Below are 19,013 nucleotides of genomic sequence, written 5' to 3' on the forward strand. Positions count from 1 at the left end.
TTTGTTTAAGATCAATGATCCATCACATTTAGAACTCATGTATGTTAAAAAATAAACACTACAACTATCATTCATGAAGATAATGCAGGATGTATTGATCAAGTGAAGGAAGGACTCATCAAAGGCAATAAAATTGAACTCATATCTCCAAAAAAATTATGTACACATGAGCTCCAGAAAACCAAAGTTATTGAACCAACGATAACGTGGCATACCGATTCTTCAAATCTTTGCCAAAGTTTATATTCCAGAAGTTGGTGCATGGTATCAGAGCTACATCAACTGAGTAGTCAGTTAAATTGAAGAATGTATGAATAAGGTGGAGATACTCAGTAGGGGGAACATCTAAGACATGCATGTTGTACTCTTTTTCCTTCGTCTAGGATTTTTCTCATTAAGTTTTTTTCTTGCAAGGTTTTAACGAGGCAACAAAAGCCCATTCAACACTATATCAATGATCCAAGCAAAGCAACTGATATTGGTAAATGACCATCCAAAATAAAGTGTTGTAAAAGATGAGGATGGCACATTTGCAAATAAGGATGAACTTGAGGGGGAAATCCATACTTGAAAACCTATATATAGGTGCTCATCTTATGAATGAAAATACAATATAATGGAGTTTGCCTATTCTACTCCTCCTCAATTCTCTCTTTCAGTTTCTGATATGCGTTCGACAAGAAATTACTAGAATATGAAAATTTTATTATTTTAATTTGGTAAAAGGAAGACGTCATTTGAGTGCAGGTTTTGTTGTAAAATTGTAAAGTAAAGATATTTTCACAGATTTTTTTTTTAATTTTTTTTATACAAGTGTGTTTAATTTTAATTGTTAATTCTATTTAATTTAGGTTTTTTTTTATTAACACTCCATAGATTATTGAAAACACTCCATATTTAAAATTTATCCCAACAATTCCACTTTTAACATTTTTCTGATGAATCCACTCCACCTCCCAAAACCAAAAAAATCTCACAACCACTCACCCTACCATCGCCGATGACTTCCTCTTTGATCAATTGAAGTGTTGTCTTGATATTACGTTTGTTCAATTCAATCCATTTGATGTACTCATATAAACTATTCACAACCCCAATGCTCTTCTCATTTGCTTTCGCACCATCTCCGAACAACTTCAAAAACTTGTTTTGACATGAATTCTTTAGAAAAAGGCTGAGGATCTTAACAAATTAGTCGTGGACGACAATGTGGTGACGGGTCAATGACTGTGAAGTTTTTTGTTTTTAGAATGTAAGGTTGGTTCAAGAGAAGAAAAAGTAAAACTGAAATTACATGAATAAATTTTAATTGTGAAGTGTTTTCAACAATTTATAAAATGTCAATAAAACAATCGTTAATTTATTCGATTACGTATAATAAAAAATAAAATAAAAAAGAAAAGAAAAGGTGCGTTAAAATTGAGAAAGCTTAAATTCCTATTTCTTTATCTTTCCCTTTTTAAGGACTTCTACGAAAAAAAGTATAAATACCCCAAAAGGACCAACCAAAAAATAATTATGCTTAGTGACTTTCTTGGCAGCCAAACAGTACGCAGAGGGAAATTAACTACCGTGAGTTCGCACCAAATCTTTCCGCCTTCAACCAACTCTACTGCTCCTTTGCATAACCCTTCGAATTGAAGACCCGAATCCGAAATTCTCAACTTTCATGAGACCCATACAGCTTCCGGAGCCGCCCAGTCCCAAACTGGGCACACCGGAAATCTTCGAAGGTGGGGTTTACGGCGTCGTTAGGCGCGCCGTCGTGATTGGCAACGGCTACCCTGGTTCGGAGAATCAGAGCATCGGCTTAGTTCGTGCTCTCGGCCTCGCTGATAAGCATGTCTTATATGTAAGTTACGTGATTAAACCTAATCATGGGTTTAATCCTTTTGATTTCCCCAATTATGGTTATAATTTTGTATGCTAGACTACCCATTAAATATTTCGTACTAAATTTCTTTGTGATAGTTGTAATTTTAAGCTCAAGAACATATCAAAATTATATGACTTTTACAACTTAAATGCATATTTTACTAGGTTCTTAATATAAATTATTATACTTTTTTTGTTGGAATATAATTTATTATACTTGATATGAATACAAAAGGTGTTAGCAATTTAGTACCGAAGTATAATGTATGAGTAACTCTAACAGTTAGAAAACGATGTTATATCGGTGTCCAATACTTGCATCTGTTATAGGTTTATTTAGTTGTTACATACTACTTGCTTTGAATGTGTTTTCACTGAAAAGCGGCCGCGTTCATCTTTGAATCCGTTTCTGTTCATTGTTACTTGTTTTGTTGTTATGTGTTCTAGAGTCAGTTGAACGTAGCTCCTCTGTGCTGAATTTTGTTTAAAAGTTTAAGAAGGCTTGCTTTTTGCAAAGCTGAATGATTTGTATTCGTCAATATTGCTATTGGACTTGCTTAAGGATGTTTGGCAAACCACAAGGCCACCCAGCTATATATAATGGAGCCGTGAAAAGAAAAAAAATACTGTCGACTTACATATGTCAGGGTCAGAGCCAGTTCAAAAGTTTTCCAGTAGAAAGTTGGTATTCATTAGCTAGTTTCATTAATTGGAGGTGAGTTTTAGCCATCAATTCATTGAGTGATAAACCATGACGGAGTTAATGTTAATGGTTCAATTCATCTTATCAACCAAAAAGAAAAATATATATGATTGCTGAAAGATTTATTACCATTCAAGACTAATAATGAACTGTAACACATATGACTTTCAATATTTTGTCAATCAACGCTACTGTACGGCTGATTACAAAATCTGCCCCTTGTGTATTTCTCTTTCAATGTTTCATCCCTCACTTTGGCTTTATACTAGTTTAGGCTGAAATAGATTTCACTATCAAGTCCAACTAGAATTGGTGTAAACCAATTACAGTTTTCGAAAGCTGCATTGTGTTTCAAGATGTATGAGATATTTTATTGGTCATTGGCGGAGGATTTTTTGGTTTGCTTTGTTCTGACTTACTTATCAGTTTTGATAAAAATAATTAGGTGGTCTTTGATGTATTGGTGTCTTCATTAAAGATGGTATAGCTATAGCAACTAGAAAGGTTTCGTTTTTATATTAATTGTGTTTGCTTGTTACAGTACCTTTCTTGCTGTAAAGAAATTTTTGCTTCTAATATGCATTTGAAGCTTATTTTTCCTTATAAATTTTCCAAGTTTCTATTTATAACTTGACTCTGCAATATTCATGTTAACTAGACCTCCTTTGTGATACAAATGGCTGAATTGTCATCTTTCATTGTTATTTTCTTCCAATTTTTATAATGTGCGTGTGATTCTGCACTAACTACTTGAAGCAATAACATCAGAAAGGTCATGCTTTCTATAGTTCTTGTGATTTAAAAAATACTAGTAGTATCGTAAGTTGTAACCAATCATTGTCTGGAAACACGGTGTTAACATCACTGTTGGCCTAAGTAATAACCTTTTGTAATTAAGAGTTTCGCTTGATCCTCAAATTTGTCAGATGCACTTTTACTTACACGTGTACGTTTTGACTCTGTTATATCTTTTAAATTGGCAATGCCATGCAGCGTGTTACAAGGCCGAAAGGAGGACTGAATGAGTGGCTTCACTGGCTCCCAGTTTCTCTTCACAAAAACTTAGATTACATCATAAGACAGATCTGTATTATATTAAAGTATCGGGGGCAGAGACGTTTGCCTCTACCTGCAGAAAATGGTGGATGTGTGGGGTTGAAAGGCGTTTTAGAAGCTGATGTCCATCAGATTGTGACAATGGCTCGTCAGACTTTTGAAAAGTAAATATATCTTCTCTTCTTTCACAGTTAGTTGTATGAAATGCCTTTTTAAACTGTTTGCCTCATGTTTGCTTCCACGTGGTCTGGGGTTCGATTCCTTAGGGAACCTCTCTATCTATTATCTGGAGTTACCTCCAAAAGATTGTAGGGTAGGTAGGGGCCTATTTTCGAATCTGAGTCTGCAACGTAGTGTGGAAGTATTAAAAAAGAAACAAAAAACAAAATCAAAAAGTGTATTTGGGAAACAAACATGCCGATATCCTGAATGGTTTTTGCCTAATTTAGAATGTGGTGCTTGTCTTGATATCTACCCAATCTTGGTACTTATTCTTTTTATTATTAGGGATGGACCTATATTGGTGGTAGCTTCTGGAAGGGATACCATTTCTGTTTCAAGTTCTATTAAACGACTTGCATCTGATAATGCATTTGTTGTTCAGGTTTGTCAATGGGACCCCTTTTTTTTCTTGTATCAGTTTTTAGCTATGTCTTCCATTTCCTAAATGACTTTGGCCTTGATTGCATGGTTTGGTGGTAGATGCTGAGATGACGATAAATGAATATGTCAAAATGCTTACATTTATCTTTTGGTGACAGTATGATTGCAGTATCCTCTTACGCTAATGATTTCCTGTATGTTTTGCTTGAGTTAAGGTCAACTTGAGATAATTTTTGGATATTTTACTTTCCAGTGGTGGTATTTTTGTAGTTTATTTATTAGGCTGGAAATGTGGTTTGTATTTTTAACACATAACAACCTTCTTGGTGGTGATTGTATGAAGTCGTCCATTATATTTGGTTTGACATTTCATGTACCATTTCCATAGTGTTCTCGGCTTTACCATGACTTTGAAATATGTAATAATGGCCACTTCAATTTTAATCTGTATTCTTCCGACTTCAGACTTATGCTTGTTATTATGGATACCATGATGAAATTGAGGTTCCACCATAAAACCAATTGGCAATATGGGGAGTAGCCCAAGATCATATAAGCACATAGCAGACCTTGTCCCTCACCAATGTGAGACAACTCTCAACATACCACAGCTAGTGCTACTCACTGCCTTTGCACCTAATTCTGTATGAGCTTTCTGGTTTCAGATCTTTACTGTTAATGTTGTAATGGCAATAAAAGTGTAATTAAAGATTTTAGATTGAATATCTGGTTTCCTAAGTCTATGGAAATCATGGTTTCTCTGGCTCTGTGACTTTCATTTGTCCCATGCATTCTAAGTGGTTTTACACATGATCTATATACATCTATTTAACTTCTCAACCTTAAAGTATTTAAACTGTACTAGGTTTTTATGTGATTAAGTGAGTAGTTTTGTGTGTATGAAATATGCATGGGTTTGGAATTGACCTTTTTGGTTAGTGTTGGATTTCAGTGCCCATTGATTTGTCTTTAAGGCTTATTTCTTAATTATGAAAACTAGGTCATGTTATCATTATCTTTTTCTCATTTGATTTCATGAAATGCTTCATTTCTAGTGTTATAATTTTCTATTGATTTCATCAAGTATGATATAAATTTGCTCGAGTATGCCTGTACTCATCTGTTTTGCAATGAGGGTTTAGTTGTTGGAAGTGAACAAATCTCCTCAGAAAAAGAAGTGCACAATTTTCTCTTTATTAGGTGCTAAGGTCAGAGAGATCTTTGGAGTAGGTGCCTCTTATATTACAAGGAAATCATTTGCTTGCTTGCCTGGATGCGAAAGGACTTTTAGTCTATGACTAGATTCATAATTTTCTGTAGCTCAACAATCACACCTTCTTTTCTTTTTTGTGGCTGTGGTTGTTTTTTGCCTTGTCATTTGAATACCAAAATGTTCGTAATCTTGTCTTTTTTTATTGACCCCATCTTTCTCCATTTGTTTCGCAGATACTACATCCCAGGTTGCATCTAAATAGATTTGACTTGGTGATTACCCCTAAGCACGATTACTATCCTTTGACTCGTGAAGCACAACAGCAGGTTCCTCAATTTATTTGTAAGTGGATAACTCCACGTGAACCTCCTGACAGTCATGTGGTATGTATGATGATCTTATCATTTGCATGCATTTGATATATTTAAGAAAGTTTAACCTTCTCAAATATCAACTGCTCTTGGTACTTCGAAAGTTGAAGCTATTTTAATTTCCTTCCCCTCTTCCCTCCCTCTCCCCCAACAAGCTATGACATACTAAAAACTTCTAAATCAGGTCCTCACTGTTGGAGCTTTACATCAAGTTGATGCTGGTTCACTTCGTAATGCAGCTAGTGCATGGCGTGATGAGTTTGCACCTTTGCCAAAACCTTTACTTGTGGTGAACATTGGTGGCCCTACAGGTAATATTTTGTTACACTCTGGATCTTTGTTGCTTTATGGTTTACAGGATTGACAAATAAGTATTTGACTGCTACGTCATGATTGCTATTATGCTGTTTTTGAATTTAAAGGCCTGCTTCATGTTAGGTTAGATTAAGCTGTTTATTTTGCTTATAGTCATAGTATAAAATAGTGGAAATAACATGATACTGACCCGTGTCTTTTAAAGTCACCAAATGGCCATTTAGCTAGCTAGGAAAGAGAGTTCAAAATATGTACTTACTAATTTATGCATGAGCTAGTGCTGTCCTACCAGAAAATGTTGATTCATGTTGTGAAGTTTGCAACTTTTTTAGAAAAAATGCATTCCTTTGATATGGTAAGTGACTTATGTTGTGTGGCATACCTTTTTGTTTTGTTATTTTCACCAGCCCAAATTTTACTCCAAATTTATACTAAGAAGGATAATGCAAGAGTTGTTTTTTTTTTTTTTTTTTTTTTTTTTTTTTTTTTTTTGTGATTTGTCGAATCTCAAAGTTGAAATTATTACAGAAATGTAGGTATACTGAAGATATTTTAGTTTCTTTTATGTTACAGAGATTTCTGCTGCACATTAGTGATTCGAGAGTTAATAGAGAGCTGATTTCTTTGATGAATATTAGATCATTCATTTTCTGAGTTTTCAAGAATTTTGGGAACAACTTGTTCTCATCCTACTTTGTTAATTTTGTTTGGAGCAGCCCACTTATTCCCGTTAGGGCTTGTATGATGTTTTTTTTTCCTTTAATAGGCAATTGTCGTTATGGTGCGGACCTTGCAAGGCAATTGACAACCAATCTGCTTAGTGTTCTTGATAGCTGTGGGAGTATCAGAATATGTTTCTCTAATAGGACTCCTGAAAAGGTGTTGCTACAGATGTACATATTCTTACTTTGGTTTGTACTTTGTAGTGGTACTAATTGTTTTCCTTTTGCTCGTCTATAGGTATCTAATGTTATATCGAAAGAGCTTGGTGGTAATCCAAAAGTTTACATCTGGGATGGTCAAGGTATCATGTGAAATTTAATCATTTGGCTTTCAGGTCAAGTCTTATCTTTGATATGAATTGGGGTGTTAGTGCTGTACTGATAAATATTTTGGTCTCCAGAGCCAAACCCACACCTGGGCCATTTAGCCTGGGCCGATGCATTTGTTGTCACTGCAGATTCTGTCAGTATGATAAGTGAGGTTTGCAGCACTGGGTATGATTGAGGAAATTACATCTGTATTGATGATATTTTCTTTAATGTATTTTTTATTTAAGCATATTAATTTTGTCTCTGCATATTTCCAGGAAGCCTGTCTATATTATCGGAGCTGAGAGATGTAGATGGAAGTTCTCAGAGTTCCATAAATCACTTAAGGATCGAGGAGTAGTTCGGCCGTTTACAGGTTCTGAGAATGTAAGTAAAAACTAATTTGTTTTGTTAACTTTTCCATACATGGTGGCAGATTATAGAAGGATGCCCTTCTTAGGATTGCATTGTTCTTTCATTCTTCTCTGTCAACGTAGACGTCATTTTCTCCCCTTGTAGACACACATACACACACAGATTCTCAGTAGTGCTGCTAAAAAAATTGCTTTGTTATCCATTCCAAAGGATTATACCAAAACTGAGGAAATATTTCTTGTTTTCACACATTGTAATGGTGGATTTTGGCATGAAAGGTGAGGATAAAGCCTTTTTCTCTTTCTTTGGAAGGTTTATGGGCCATTATAGTTTTAAAGTCTTACACTTTTTCGTTTCTTGGTGGAGTCACAAATGTCCGACTTCAGTTCGCTAATGATGATAATATGTGCATTTGGAATGCTTGGAACTTCCTTATACTTTGACAAACCTTCCGTGTAATAACTTCTTTGTACTGAATAAAGATTTATATATTGGTCTCAAGCATACTTTCTTCTTTTCTCAATCTTATGATCTTCGTTGCTTTGAATATTTTGACAGATTTCAGAGAGCTGGAGTTACCCTCCGCTCAATGAAACCGCAGAAGCAGCCAGTCGAGTGCACAAAGCACTTGCGGAGCGTGGATGGAGATTGCGACCATAGGAAGTGAGTCGATAACCATTTTTAATTGTAAAAACACTCAAATCTTATGTTAAAAGATAGACCCATTGAAAGTTAGGTTTTTTGTGGTACTGTATAGGAATGACGGCTAAAGGCTGTTGTAGCTCTTATCTTTGATACTTCCCCTTTCGGTGGTCTTGAGACGAGACTAAAGGCTTTCTGTAATTGTGCGGCTTGTAAATTTTGAAGAGGGGTGAGCGTTTCTTTTGTCTAAAGGTGGGATGGTTCTCTCTCTGTTAGTGTAGATAATTTCGTTTGTTCAAAAAAAAAAAAAAAAAAGTGGGATGGTTCTTGTTCTGAAAACAATTCATCTTTAATTTAAAAGTGGTTTATTATATTCTGTTTGATTTAAAATTACCTGGAGGAATATAACCAAATTTCACTAGCTAACATAATTTTTTACATGCACCGTGACCTGTTTGGTTATTTACAGATTTTATCAAATTGTTCTTTCGAGAACCAGCTTTTTTTACCTTGAGGTATTTGTTGGTTTGCTCTCTGAATTTGTATGGAGCTGCCTGAACTTTAATTTTAGTTGATTACCTCTTTGAACTTTTATAATTAGCTAATTTCCCTTTTGAACTTTAATTTTAGCCGATTACTCTCTGAACTTTTATAAATAGCCAATTCTTCCCTGTTAGATTTTGAAAACTTTCATTCAATTTTTCCCATCCAATTTTCCATCTTTTTTGCCCTTATACAAGTGTCATGTTGTTTTCGTGATCAAGATGGATGGAAAATTGGATGAAAATTTTAAAATCCAATGATGGGGGAAATTGGCTATTTATAAAAATTCAGGAGGGTAATTGGCTACAATTAAAGTTCACGAGGGAATTAGCTGATTATAAAAGTTCTAGGAAGTAGTTGGCTAAAATTAAGATTGGACTTTGATACTTTAACCTTTTAAGATTGGACTTTGATTCGGCGCGGACCCGGTCTGTTTGCTTCACCCCCAAGATTGAAAACGAGTAATTGATTTGGTCCGGTATAGGTTAGGTCCTGTCAATTTTATTCCGGTTAGAGTTCTTCCATCTTCACTTGAAGCCCAAACTAAAAATCCAGCTCCGGTCCACGAAACGAATCCACCAACGATGTCTAACAGAAAGAGTGGATGACGGGTTGGAGGCGTGGATGCAGGTCGTGAAGTGGATGACAGGTTCGAGGCGTGTATCGAGTTGCGAGGCCGTGAGGGAGACGGGGATGTTGAGATTGTGATGGAGGAGAGTGAGATCGTGAGGGAAATGATGCCTCAAAAAATTAGGGGAGTAAAGATTGTTAAAATGTAATAAGGCATTTCGCTTCTCTTTATTTTGTTTTTTAAATTATAGAGGAGTGAACAATGACTTTTCACAATGTGTAATAACGCTTTTATTTCTCTGATGTCATATGTTTTCAAGTCTCATGCAAATTAATTCATGGAAACCTTAAAATAAATTTAAATAACGATATTTGATGATCTCATTGCTGATTAATCATCCCACCAATGACTTGATCCATCAACCAATATACTAACATATATTAAATACTACTAATTAAGTGGGGATTATACTCGCAGAATGATCATACATATCAAACTTAATGCTTTAGCTAGGTTAATGTACACAATTAAACACTTTGATTACCATTTTCCCATGATGTTGCTTAATTAGTGGAGCAAGTGAGCTTTTGGCAACAACTCCTGTTCCTCAATTCATCTTCTAATTAAAAACAATATTAAAACTAATGCATTAATTAATCACTGCATATCCCTATATAAACCGCATCCCAGCATTCCCTTGATCATACAAAATCATTTCAATTTCTGCATCGATAATATGGAATCGAAAAAGAGTGGAGAAGTAGTAGCCATTAGTACCGGCGAAAAGGCGAATTCCAGTGCCAAAGGAAAGGCTGCTGATCAAGGTGCTCCTCCTGCTGCTGCTGCTGCTGCAGTCACCGCAAAAGCTACCAAAATCAGGACTATGGGAGGAGGATGGAAAAAGGGTCTGGCGATCATAGACATTGTGCTGCGGCTTGGTGCCGGTTCAGCTGCTGTTGCTGCGGCTTACATTGCAGGGAATACTGAACAGATTCTTCCTTTCTTCACACAGTTCTTCCAGTTCCATGCTGAGTATAATGATCTTCCAACTTTCGCGTACGAAAAAATATTTATATGCTTCGTTCAAATTGTGAAATCTCCTTCAAGTAACAAGTTAATATTATTTGCTTGATTAAAAAGGAAGTGATGGATTAATTCGTTGATATGTGCAGGTTTTTTGTTGTTGCAAATGCAGTAGCTGTGGCATACATAGGGTTCTCCTTGCCCTTCTCTATAATCTGCATTATTCGACCTCATGCAATAGGCCCAAGGCTACTACTCGTTATCCTTGACACGGTAATATGACTAACAAATTCTACTGTTCAATACCTCGCATGGCATAATGATGAGTGCTTTTTATTTTTTGTTCGTGACTTCAGAGTGTTTGTTCATTCAAATTATAACACGTGTGAAATATTAGAATCTAAACTTTTAAACCTAAATATGAGACTAATTAGCGTCCATATAATAATCAGCATATCACGTGATCCGTCCTTTTGAATCTAACTACTATTTTTTTTTTATTATTAATGAAACAACGCTCTAGAAATGATCAGTTAGATGTATCTAGGAAATTATAATTATCACTCCGTTTCTCCTCCCACACACCCATGTTTGATCATATTTGTTATCTCTCTTTAATTTCAAATCCGACCATCATAAATAAAGAAGGTTGTGTCGTGTATGAGAGGTTAAAATGGATGTGTGAAAACCTACTCCCATGGTATATATATCATAACTCTATTGTTAAAGAGGTCCCCGTTTTCTCTTTGCTTAATTATATATGTTGATCTATATATATTGACTTACTGAAAGCATTGCAAAAACTAATTGCTAAATGCTTTGCAGGTGATGGTTGCTCTAATCATAGCTGCCGATGGCGCTTCATCTGCAATTGTGTACTTGGCGCATAACGGGAACATGAACGCAAACTGGCTTGCTATTTGCAGGCAATACAACGACTTCTGCCAGGCACTCAGTGGAGCTCTTGTGTCTTCATTTGTCGCAGCAGTCTTTTTTATGTTTCTGGTTGTGAATTCTACTTTCGCTCTTAAAAGAAAATGAGAAATTAAGGAGCTTAATTACTGTATAATTAAGACTTCTAAATTGCAGAGATGCATATTGTCGATTGTGTATGTTATTAATTGCATTAAAATTAAGATGAATGTAAAATGATATAATTGTAATGAAAGATTTGTGTGAATTGGCTTCAAAGAATATGGTAAAAGTAGTTTTTGTTTATGTATTTTGTTTTTCTTTCTTTATTTCCTTTATTTTTAAAAATCTTTCATACTAATTAACAACTATGGTACTTTAGGTTAGGGTTGTACACCTCCACAACTGTCACATCCCGGCTCGGGCAGGACCACTTCCCCGGTCCGACTTCACTACCGTAGCACGATATTGTCCGCTTTGGGCTTACCATTCCCTCACGGTTTTATTTTTGGGAACTCACGAGCAACTTCCCAGTGGGTCACCCATCATGGGATTGCTCTAGTCTCCTTCTTGCTTAACTTCGGAGTTCCTACGGAACCCGAAGCCAGTGAGCTCCTAAAAGGCCTCGTGCTAGGTAGGGATGGGAATATACATATAAGGGTCACTCCCCTGGGCAATGTGGGATGTCACAATCCACCCCTCTTAGGGGCCCGACGTCTTAGTCAGCACAACACGACCAGGGTTTGGCTCTGATAGCAAATTGTCACATCCCGGCCCGGGCGGGACCACTTCCCGGGCCCGACTCCACTACCGTAGCACGATATTGTCCGCTTTGGGCTTACCGTTCCCTCACGGTTTTATTTTTGGGAACTCACAAGCAACTTCCCAGTGGGTCACCCATCATGGGATTGCTCTAGCCTCCTTCTCGCTTAACTTCGGAGTTCCTACGGAACCCGAAGCCAGTGAGCTCCCAAAAGGCCTCGTGCTAGGTAGGGATGAGAATATACATATAAGGGTCACTCCCCTGGGCAATGTGGGATGTCACAACGAATAACAAAATAGAAGAAAGAGTGCAAGATTACCTTTTTGGATTGCACTCTAATCCATGTTTAGATGAATAAATTTAAGAGTTACCTTTTTGGATTGCACTCTAATCCATGTTTAGATGAATAAATTTAAGAGTACTATGAAATATTGAAATATTAAAAGGGGACTTTAACGACTCTCAATACTGTTTACTTTAACGAAAAACTAAATTTTTACACTAAAAAGTCAATCTTGTACTATTCACTTTACCCTTTATTTTGTCCTTATTATTAAAACTCAAAGTTTTCGAGACATTTTCATTAGTTTTCCATTCAATTTTTTAGAATTTGTGATGATTTTTGTCTGACTAACCTAAAAGTATAATAATATAAGTACTAGACCCGAAGCATGTGATAGATAGCAATCTATTAGAAGCATCACCCATGGTCACTGAGTTGTTGTCAGATAGTGGTGGGGTAGTGGTGGCAACAATGGTTGTAAGTTAGGGGTTCCGGCAATGTGGGTTTGATGGGGTTGATAACCATGGGAATGTGGTGGTGGTGGCACTAGTAATGGTGAGTTGTGGAAGTTGTAGCAATGATGGTAGCCATGGACAATGTGGTAGTGATGGTGGCGATGGTAGTGGTGGAGTTGTGGCAGCAACGATGGTAGAGATAGATGTGTAGTTGTGTTTTTTAATTTTAAACTCTTTACTCTTGAAATTTAGAAAGAAAAACTACATTGAAATTCATACAATTTTCTATCACACGAAATTATAAGTATATAATTAATAAATTCCCTTCTCACCTTCTCCCATGAAATACCAAAAATGCCGTTAGCTTTAAAATCACTCTTTAAATATTCGAAAATGTTATTGATCTCTGGAGGAGTTCCAATTAAGTTCATTTTATCACATATACTGTCACTATTACAAAACCTAGAATTTGGTTTCTTTAGAAAAACACGGGCATTTTTGGTTATCAATATAGCTTTTCCTGGTCAAAACTTCATCAAGAAAATTATACCACATCCGGCTAGATTGTTTTAATCCATATAGTAAACGACTTAAATTGATGGAGTACATGTTCCGTGATTGTGTAGTTGCTTTGGGCGCATCAATATCGTATTCATCGCATCGATCTCCTCCTCCCTTGCCATATTTTTCCTCTCAGTGTTAGCTTTGTGTGTTTCTTTCGTTTTAGTTGTTGATGTACAAAAGATGTCCCGACTCAAAAGTCTGGTTCATAACTCTTTTTTCTTTCATATAGAACTAGAGAATACAATCTTCAACATATAAGCTAGCTTTTATATGCAAAACTGAAACAAACAAGCATATTACATGTTGGTATGATTTGTTTACACAGATTAACAAGAGTGGCCAGTAACCTAATTTACAAAGCTTACTAAAAGCCTAAAGAAACATGTGTCACAAGCTTAACAAAGACTCATTCAAACCTGAGTTACAAACTTCCACAAAAACACACTAGAGCCTAGTTTGTAAAGGGAGTTACTTTTACTTAAACATTCATAAGGTTGAAAAATACGCTGCGGTGTTGAAGAGTACAAATCCTAGATCAATTGTGGTTATTAAAACTCAGATGAGAGGTGATATAAGGAGATTCCAGAGAATGTATGTAATACCCGTATTTAAAAAAAATTGATTATATATGTGTGTTTGTATGTGCGAAGTTGTTTTTATGTAATAATTTTATTGGGTTCCTTGTATACGCTATGAGTACAAAAAACTCGTATTTTTAGCATGTAAGTTAGTAGAGATTCTTTCACTCCAAGAATATATCTAAGCCTATCTAATACTTTTAAACTCAAATTTCTCCAACTAGAGAGGTTTCTAGTGTTTGCCATCCTCATTGTAGTTTTGTAATTTTGTACGTAACTTATATATGTATTAGATTGTTTTTGGTAGGCCTTAAAATTGTTTTCACTTGCTAATGGCAATTATCATTGCTATAGCCAAACTTCAGGTGGGATTATTTGAGTAGTTTTTGCTTGATTAATTTTTTACAAGGATGAGGTGGAAGTTGGTAATTAATAGAAGTTAATGATTAGAGTGAAGAGGTGGAAGTCTACTTAAGGGTGGATTGGCAAGTTTGTAATCATTAGGAATTTAGCAGTTAATGATTGGTGACGATTCATCCTCCAAATTTGGAGAGGTGTGAGTCTAGATAGGGCCATAGACTATGTACGTGTATCTATTAGCATGTAGGTGGCATTGTATTGTGATTTATAGGAGTGCTTACTCACTAGCCTAGGGGAATTTCAATTATTTGTCTATATTCTCTCTCCAATGCTTCAATCTATCATTCAAATATTCCAATGATATGATAACAAATGAGTTTCAGACGTCAAAGGGGACGTAAGTGGCCAAATAGTAACAAGAAATATGATTACATTCTCTACAAATGAAGGAGAAGGTCTAGGAAAGAAGAATGCAAAGCCAGCAAAGAAATCCTCCTTTCTCATATCCCTCCTTCTTTATTATTCAATTTGAGTAGATTATGTAATGGCTTTTCAAGCTACTTTCATTCTATTTTGTAAATCTCATTTTTAGTAAATTACAAATATAAACACAAGCCTAGTGGACATAGCCAAATTGGCAAACCGCTTAAATCCCGTGTTTTTCTACTTATATTTTGAGACCATTTCCATGAAAATCACCTTCAACCAACGATGGAAATTCCTTAGAAAACACCTACAGCTAAAGAAATGAAATCCCACTAATCACCATGAACCTTATATTTCCTCTCTCACTTGAACCCCAAATCAAATTCAGTTACGTAAACTATTATTCATAGAAAACTGGATTTTTTTAATTGGATGCAACCATAACTCCACACCAAATTGATCAAGGCAACCAACCGTCTTTCTCTGTCTCCTCATTGGTGTTCAAACGCTACAAACAAAAGCTGCCCTTGGCCAGTCAAGCTCATCAATGGCAGCCATGAAGGACAACGACAATATCATGGCTAAGCACTCATGAGAACCACTTCATGTGCATCATCCGTTCTATCCAAAGTGTCCTATTACCACACCTTTAACTGTGGAGTTGACAGATGATGATGTTTTGTGGAGAGAGAGAGAGAGAGAGATAGAGGATGAGGAGGAGTGGGGGTTGATTTGTAGAAAAGAAAGGAGATATAAATTGGGAAGAAAAGGATTAAGCAGTGGTTCTTGAGGGAATAAAAAGGAGAAGCAAAAAGATGATAAAAAGACATTAAAGGGTAGAATGTTGTGTGAGAGGAAGAGGATAGTCGGGTGAAAGAAAGTGATCAAGTTTGTGAGTGAGAACATAAGGGAAGTGGGATGAGAAGAAGTAGAAGTGGTGGGCTAAAATAAAAATAAAAATGATGTTTGGAAAGGGAAAAGCTAGAGACATGATTTCATGCCTTGTGGCTTTCGAGACATATTTCACTCTAATGATTCTCTTCTCTAACATGGATGTCTATTCCTTTTCAATAAAAACAAGTTGCCTAACCAAGATGGACGAGACGATGGAAAAATATATAGAGTGGTCAATGAGCAACACTTCAGATGATGAATTATAAATTATTACTTTGTTATTAATATTATGATTATATTACTCTTGTTACTAATCAAATTCATTTATGTTGAAGCTTGCAGGCTTGTTAGATAAAATGTGAGTATTGATATGTGCACATGACATATACATATGCATTCAAAAGTAAAAAAAAGAGTTGTGTTGCGTCAAGTGCTCACTTGTGTAAAGTATTTGAGTTGTGAGGATATTCAAGGGCTGAAGTTTGCCTTGAATATAAAATAATGAACCTTGTATATGTCAAGCGTAGGGTGCAGGGCTTGAGTATACAAATTGGTTGATTATAAAAATAATGAAATCTTGTATATGTCAGGTGTTGGGGGAAGGGCTTGAATATACAATTGGGCGTCAGAGGAAGTGCATGTATAATAAAGTGGAAACTGAGAGTTTAATTACAAAAACTGGGTTTAATGGATGAACAGGAGTTAACTCATATTCTAAGATATTCGGAGCCAAGTGGTATAAGCATGGTATGGGACGTGCAGGTTTGGGTGCCTTAGGTATGTGTTAGCAGGATTAGAAGGGAGTGAGTACATTCATCCATCTCATTTGCATATGTTTCATGCATTTGAAAGAATTGTTACAATTTAATTATTATTTTCTTGGTAGTTTTTGTTGTGAATTAATTTATGTACTATTCTATTTCCGCTGCATATTGAATAAATTTTAATATTATTTTAACTTTTCCGCCATGCCTTGGTTGTAGAATTTATTTCTATAGCAAGATATGTCTCACACCCTAGCTCGTGAATAGTCTTTATTCGCGGGTCAGGGCGTGACAATGTACATCTGTTTTGAAGCTTGCAAAAGGGGTTTAAGGAGGGGTGCATGTATGTCATATGACTATATGGATGTTTTGTGAAAGGGAAACATCCAGGACAGATTTTAGCTATAGTTGGAATTGATGCTAATAATGGGATGTTCCCACTTGCATATGTTGTGGAAATAGAAAATGAACACCTGAGAGGGGTTTTTGAAAATATTGATTGTGACTTAGACATGAGTAATAGTCATGGTTATGCATTCATCACAAATAAGCAAAAAGGGTTAATTAATGTCATTCAGACCCTATGCCTAATGCAGAGCATAGACAGTGTCAGGCACTTGCATAATAACTTCAAAATAATACACAGTGGCCTTGCATTAAAGAAAATTTTGTGGGAGGCAGTAATGGCAACAACAATACCTTGATTTTAGTAAATTTTCAGTCAATTATGGATAAGTTGAAGGAAGACGATATGGAATCTTGGAAGTGGTTGAATGACAAACCACCAGAACATTGGAGTAAATCATATTTTAGGACATACTTTAGGTGTGATATTCTTGCCAACAATCTATGTGAGGCTTTTAACAAATCTATTGTGAAGGCAAAGAACAAGCCAATTTTGAGTATGCTTCAAATGTTAAGGAATAACTTAATGAAAGGATGACAAATAGAAAAGTGACTGCTTTAAAGTGGAAAGGAGTTGTTGGTCCAAGAATTGAGAAAATAATTAACAAGTTGAAGAAAAAAAGTGGGATTTCACTGGCTACACTAGCTAGAGATATGAAATACTAAGTTCAACACTTATGTAGGGGGAGTTTGCAGTAGACTTAGTATCCAAGACTTGTTCTTGTAGGAAATGGAATCTCTATGGAATTCCTTGTGCTCACGCAGTTGCTTGCATTCTAAGAACAAAACAAGATGTTGCTTTATATGTTGATGAATGCTACAAGCAAACATCCTACCTTAGGGCTTATGCCCCTATAATTACACATCTCCATGGTCCTGATCAATGGTTAAGAGTAGTAGATACTATCACTATTAAACATCCTCTACATAAGAAGCAAACAAGCAAACCTAATAAGAATAAGACAAAAGAGCCTAGTGAAGAGCCACCAGTGACAACTCATGGTGGAAAAAAGCTAGGAAAATGGGTTTAACACAAACAATATACATGTCATCAATGTGGACATAAAGGCCACACAAGAAGAACTTGTGGAAATGAGGGCTCTACTAGTCATTTAACACCAACTCATAGCACTCATAAGCCAAGTCACACAACTGCAAAGACACCAGGGACACCTTAAGCCACTGAAGAGCCAATCATTCAGTTGTTAACACATCTACATTAGAGGTATAATCTGTTTTGTATAGTGTTTTTTTTTTTTTTAACTGTAGTTTTTGATATTGAAAGTGCAAGTCCATTAAATTGGATGATAATGTAGGTGGAAAGGGTTAAAGGCATGAGAATGGTTGTATCTAGCTCACAGCCCACTCCACAAGTTCAAATGGTACATTCAGTAGCCCTTTAGTTTTTGTATTGTTTATTCTTTACTTTTTTTTCGACTTCAACAATAACTTGTCTAAGTTGTGATAAAAGAAGTCTGATTTGAATTTTATATGGTGACTAAGTGTAAGTTATTATCATTTGGTTTTCAACATGTACAAGGTTGTACTGGTGGCACTTCCCAAGTAGTGTCACCACAAGGTACAAATCACCTGAAAAAGAGAGGCAAATCCTGGAAGTCTTGAGTATGGAGGGAGTTCGTAGTTTGGATGTCACTGCACAAATGGAAGAAAACAAGCTACAACCATTTGTTTGCTTTTTTTTTTTAATTTATTGATTTTGCAGTTAAACATGTAGGATATTATTTTTGATGTTGAAAATTTGAACATGTTTTGCTTTGGGATATTTTGCAAGTTATGTTGATCGTGTTGAAAATCTTTTGTAATGGAACATGGCATCTCTTTTTGGTAACTCTATTGATTTAGCTTTGTCTGTGGATATACTACCCTTTGAACAATCCATTTCATTTATATTCAATGGTGCAAACTGTACAGTTTATTCCAAAACTCAATGAAGGGGAAAAATTCAAGGACGACCATTTGCAATGATTTATTTGAATTTTTCACCAAATCGTTTTTAATAATGGTTGAAGATTTGATTTCACGGCCAAAATCAGCAACATAAAAGTATTTTTTTAAGGAATTGAGAGAAAAGAGTGAAAAAGTAAGTGGATAATTTGATTTAACAAAAATACTCTCGACTTAACAGGGCTTTTTAACGGAATGACCAAGATGGTGGACAATCTCTGCGACCAGTTTTATCGATTTTAAATCTCAAGTACCTATCACTTAGTACTATGATCTAGTGGTATTTATCTTCACTTATAAGTGAGAGGTCTTAGGTTCGATTT

At 35.6% G+C, this 19,013-nt stretch overlaps 2 protein-coding genes across 3 annotated transcripts; both read left to right on the top strand.

The window, feature by feature from the left end:
- The first annotated feature begins 1,504 nt into the window (after nucleotides 1–1,504).
- On the top strand, nucleotides 1,505–8,857 carry LOC137715629 (mitochondrial fission protein ELM1). Of its 2 annotated transcripts, XM_068454974.1 has the most exons (11): nucleotides 1,505–1,852; nucleotides 3,572–3,798; nucleotides 4,142–4,238; nucleotides 5,684–5,833; nucleotides 6,006–6,132; nucleotides 6,903–7,015; nucleotides 7,097–7,160; nucleotides 7,260–7,353; nucleotides 7,446–7,554; nucleotides 8,101–8,205; nucleotides 8,300–8,857. In XM_068454974.1, exons 1-10 carry the CDS (start codon nucleotides 1,670–1,672, stop codon nucleotides 8,200–8,202), a joined length of 1,266 nt encoding a protein of 421 aa, XP_068311075.1. In that variant the 5' UTR covers nucleotides 1,505–1,669; the 3' UTR covers nucleotides 8,203–8,205; nucleotides 8,300–8,857. The 2 variants fall into 2 exon arrangements, with proteins under 2 accessions (XP_068311075.1, XP_068311074.1); XM_068454973.1 differs by having other exon boundaries at nucleotides 8,101–8,856.
- A 1,177-nt stretch (nucleotides 8,858–10,034) lies between these two features.
- LOC137714826 (casparian strip membrane protein 2-like) lies at nucleotides 10,035–11,362 on the top strand. The gene is made up of 3 exons (XM_068453957.1): nucleotides 10,035–10,354; nucleotides 10,471–10,594; nucleotides 11,147–11,362. Exons 1-3 carry the CDS (start codon nucleotides 10,035–10,037, stop codon nucleotides 11,360–11,362), a joined length of 660 nt encoding a protein of 219 aa, XP_068310058.1.
- The last annotated feature ends 7,651 nt before the right edge of the window (nucleotides 11,363–19,013 follow it).

This window comes from Pyrus communis, chromosome 14 (genome assembly GCF_963583255.1).
Source record: "Pyrus communis chromosome 14, drPyrComm1.1, whole genome shotgun sequence".
Classification (NCBI taxonomy): domain Eukaryota; kingdom Viridiplantae; phylum Streptophyta; class Magnoliopsida; order Rosales; family Rosaceae; genus Pyrus; species Pyrus communis.

Bases quoted from the DNA above. Each gene is read 5' to 3' on its own strand.
- LOC137715629 (XM_068454974.1), top strand. From the start codon at position 1,670: ATGAGACCCATACAGCTTCCGGAGCCGCCCAGTCCCAAACTGGGCACA. The intron at 3,799-4,141 runs GTAAATATATCT...TTTTATTATTAG, and splicing joins GCTCGTCAGACTTTTGAAAA to GGATGGACCTATATTGGTGG. The intron at 7,354-7,445 runs GTATGATTGAGG...GCATATTTCCAG, and splicing joins AGTGAGGTTTGCAGCACTGG to GAAGCCTGTCTATATTATCG.
- LOC137714826 (XM_068453957.1), top strand. From the start codon at position 10,035: ATGGAATCGAAAAAGAGTGGAGAAGTAGTAGCCATTAGTACCGGCGAA. The intron at 10,355-10,470 runs GTACGAAAAAAT...TGATATGTGCAG, and splicing joins AATGATCTTCCAACTTTCGC to GTTTTTTGTTGTTGCAAATG. The intron at 10,595-11,146 runs GTAATATGACTA...AATGCTTTGCAG, and splicing joins TACTCGTTATCCTTGACACG to GTGATGGTTGCTCTAATCAT.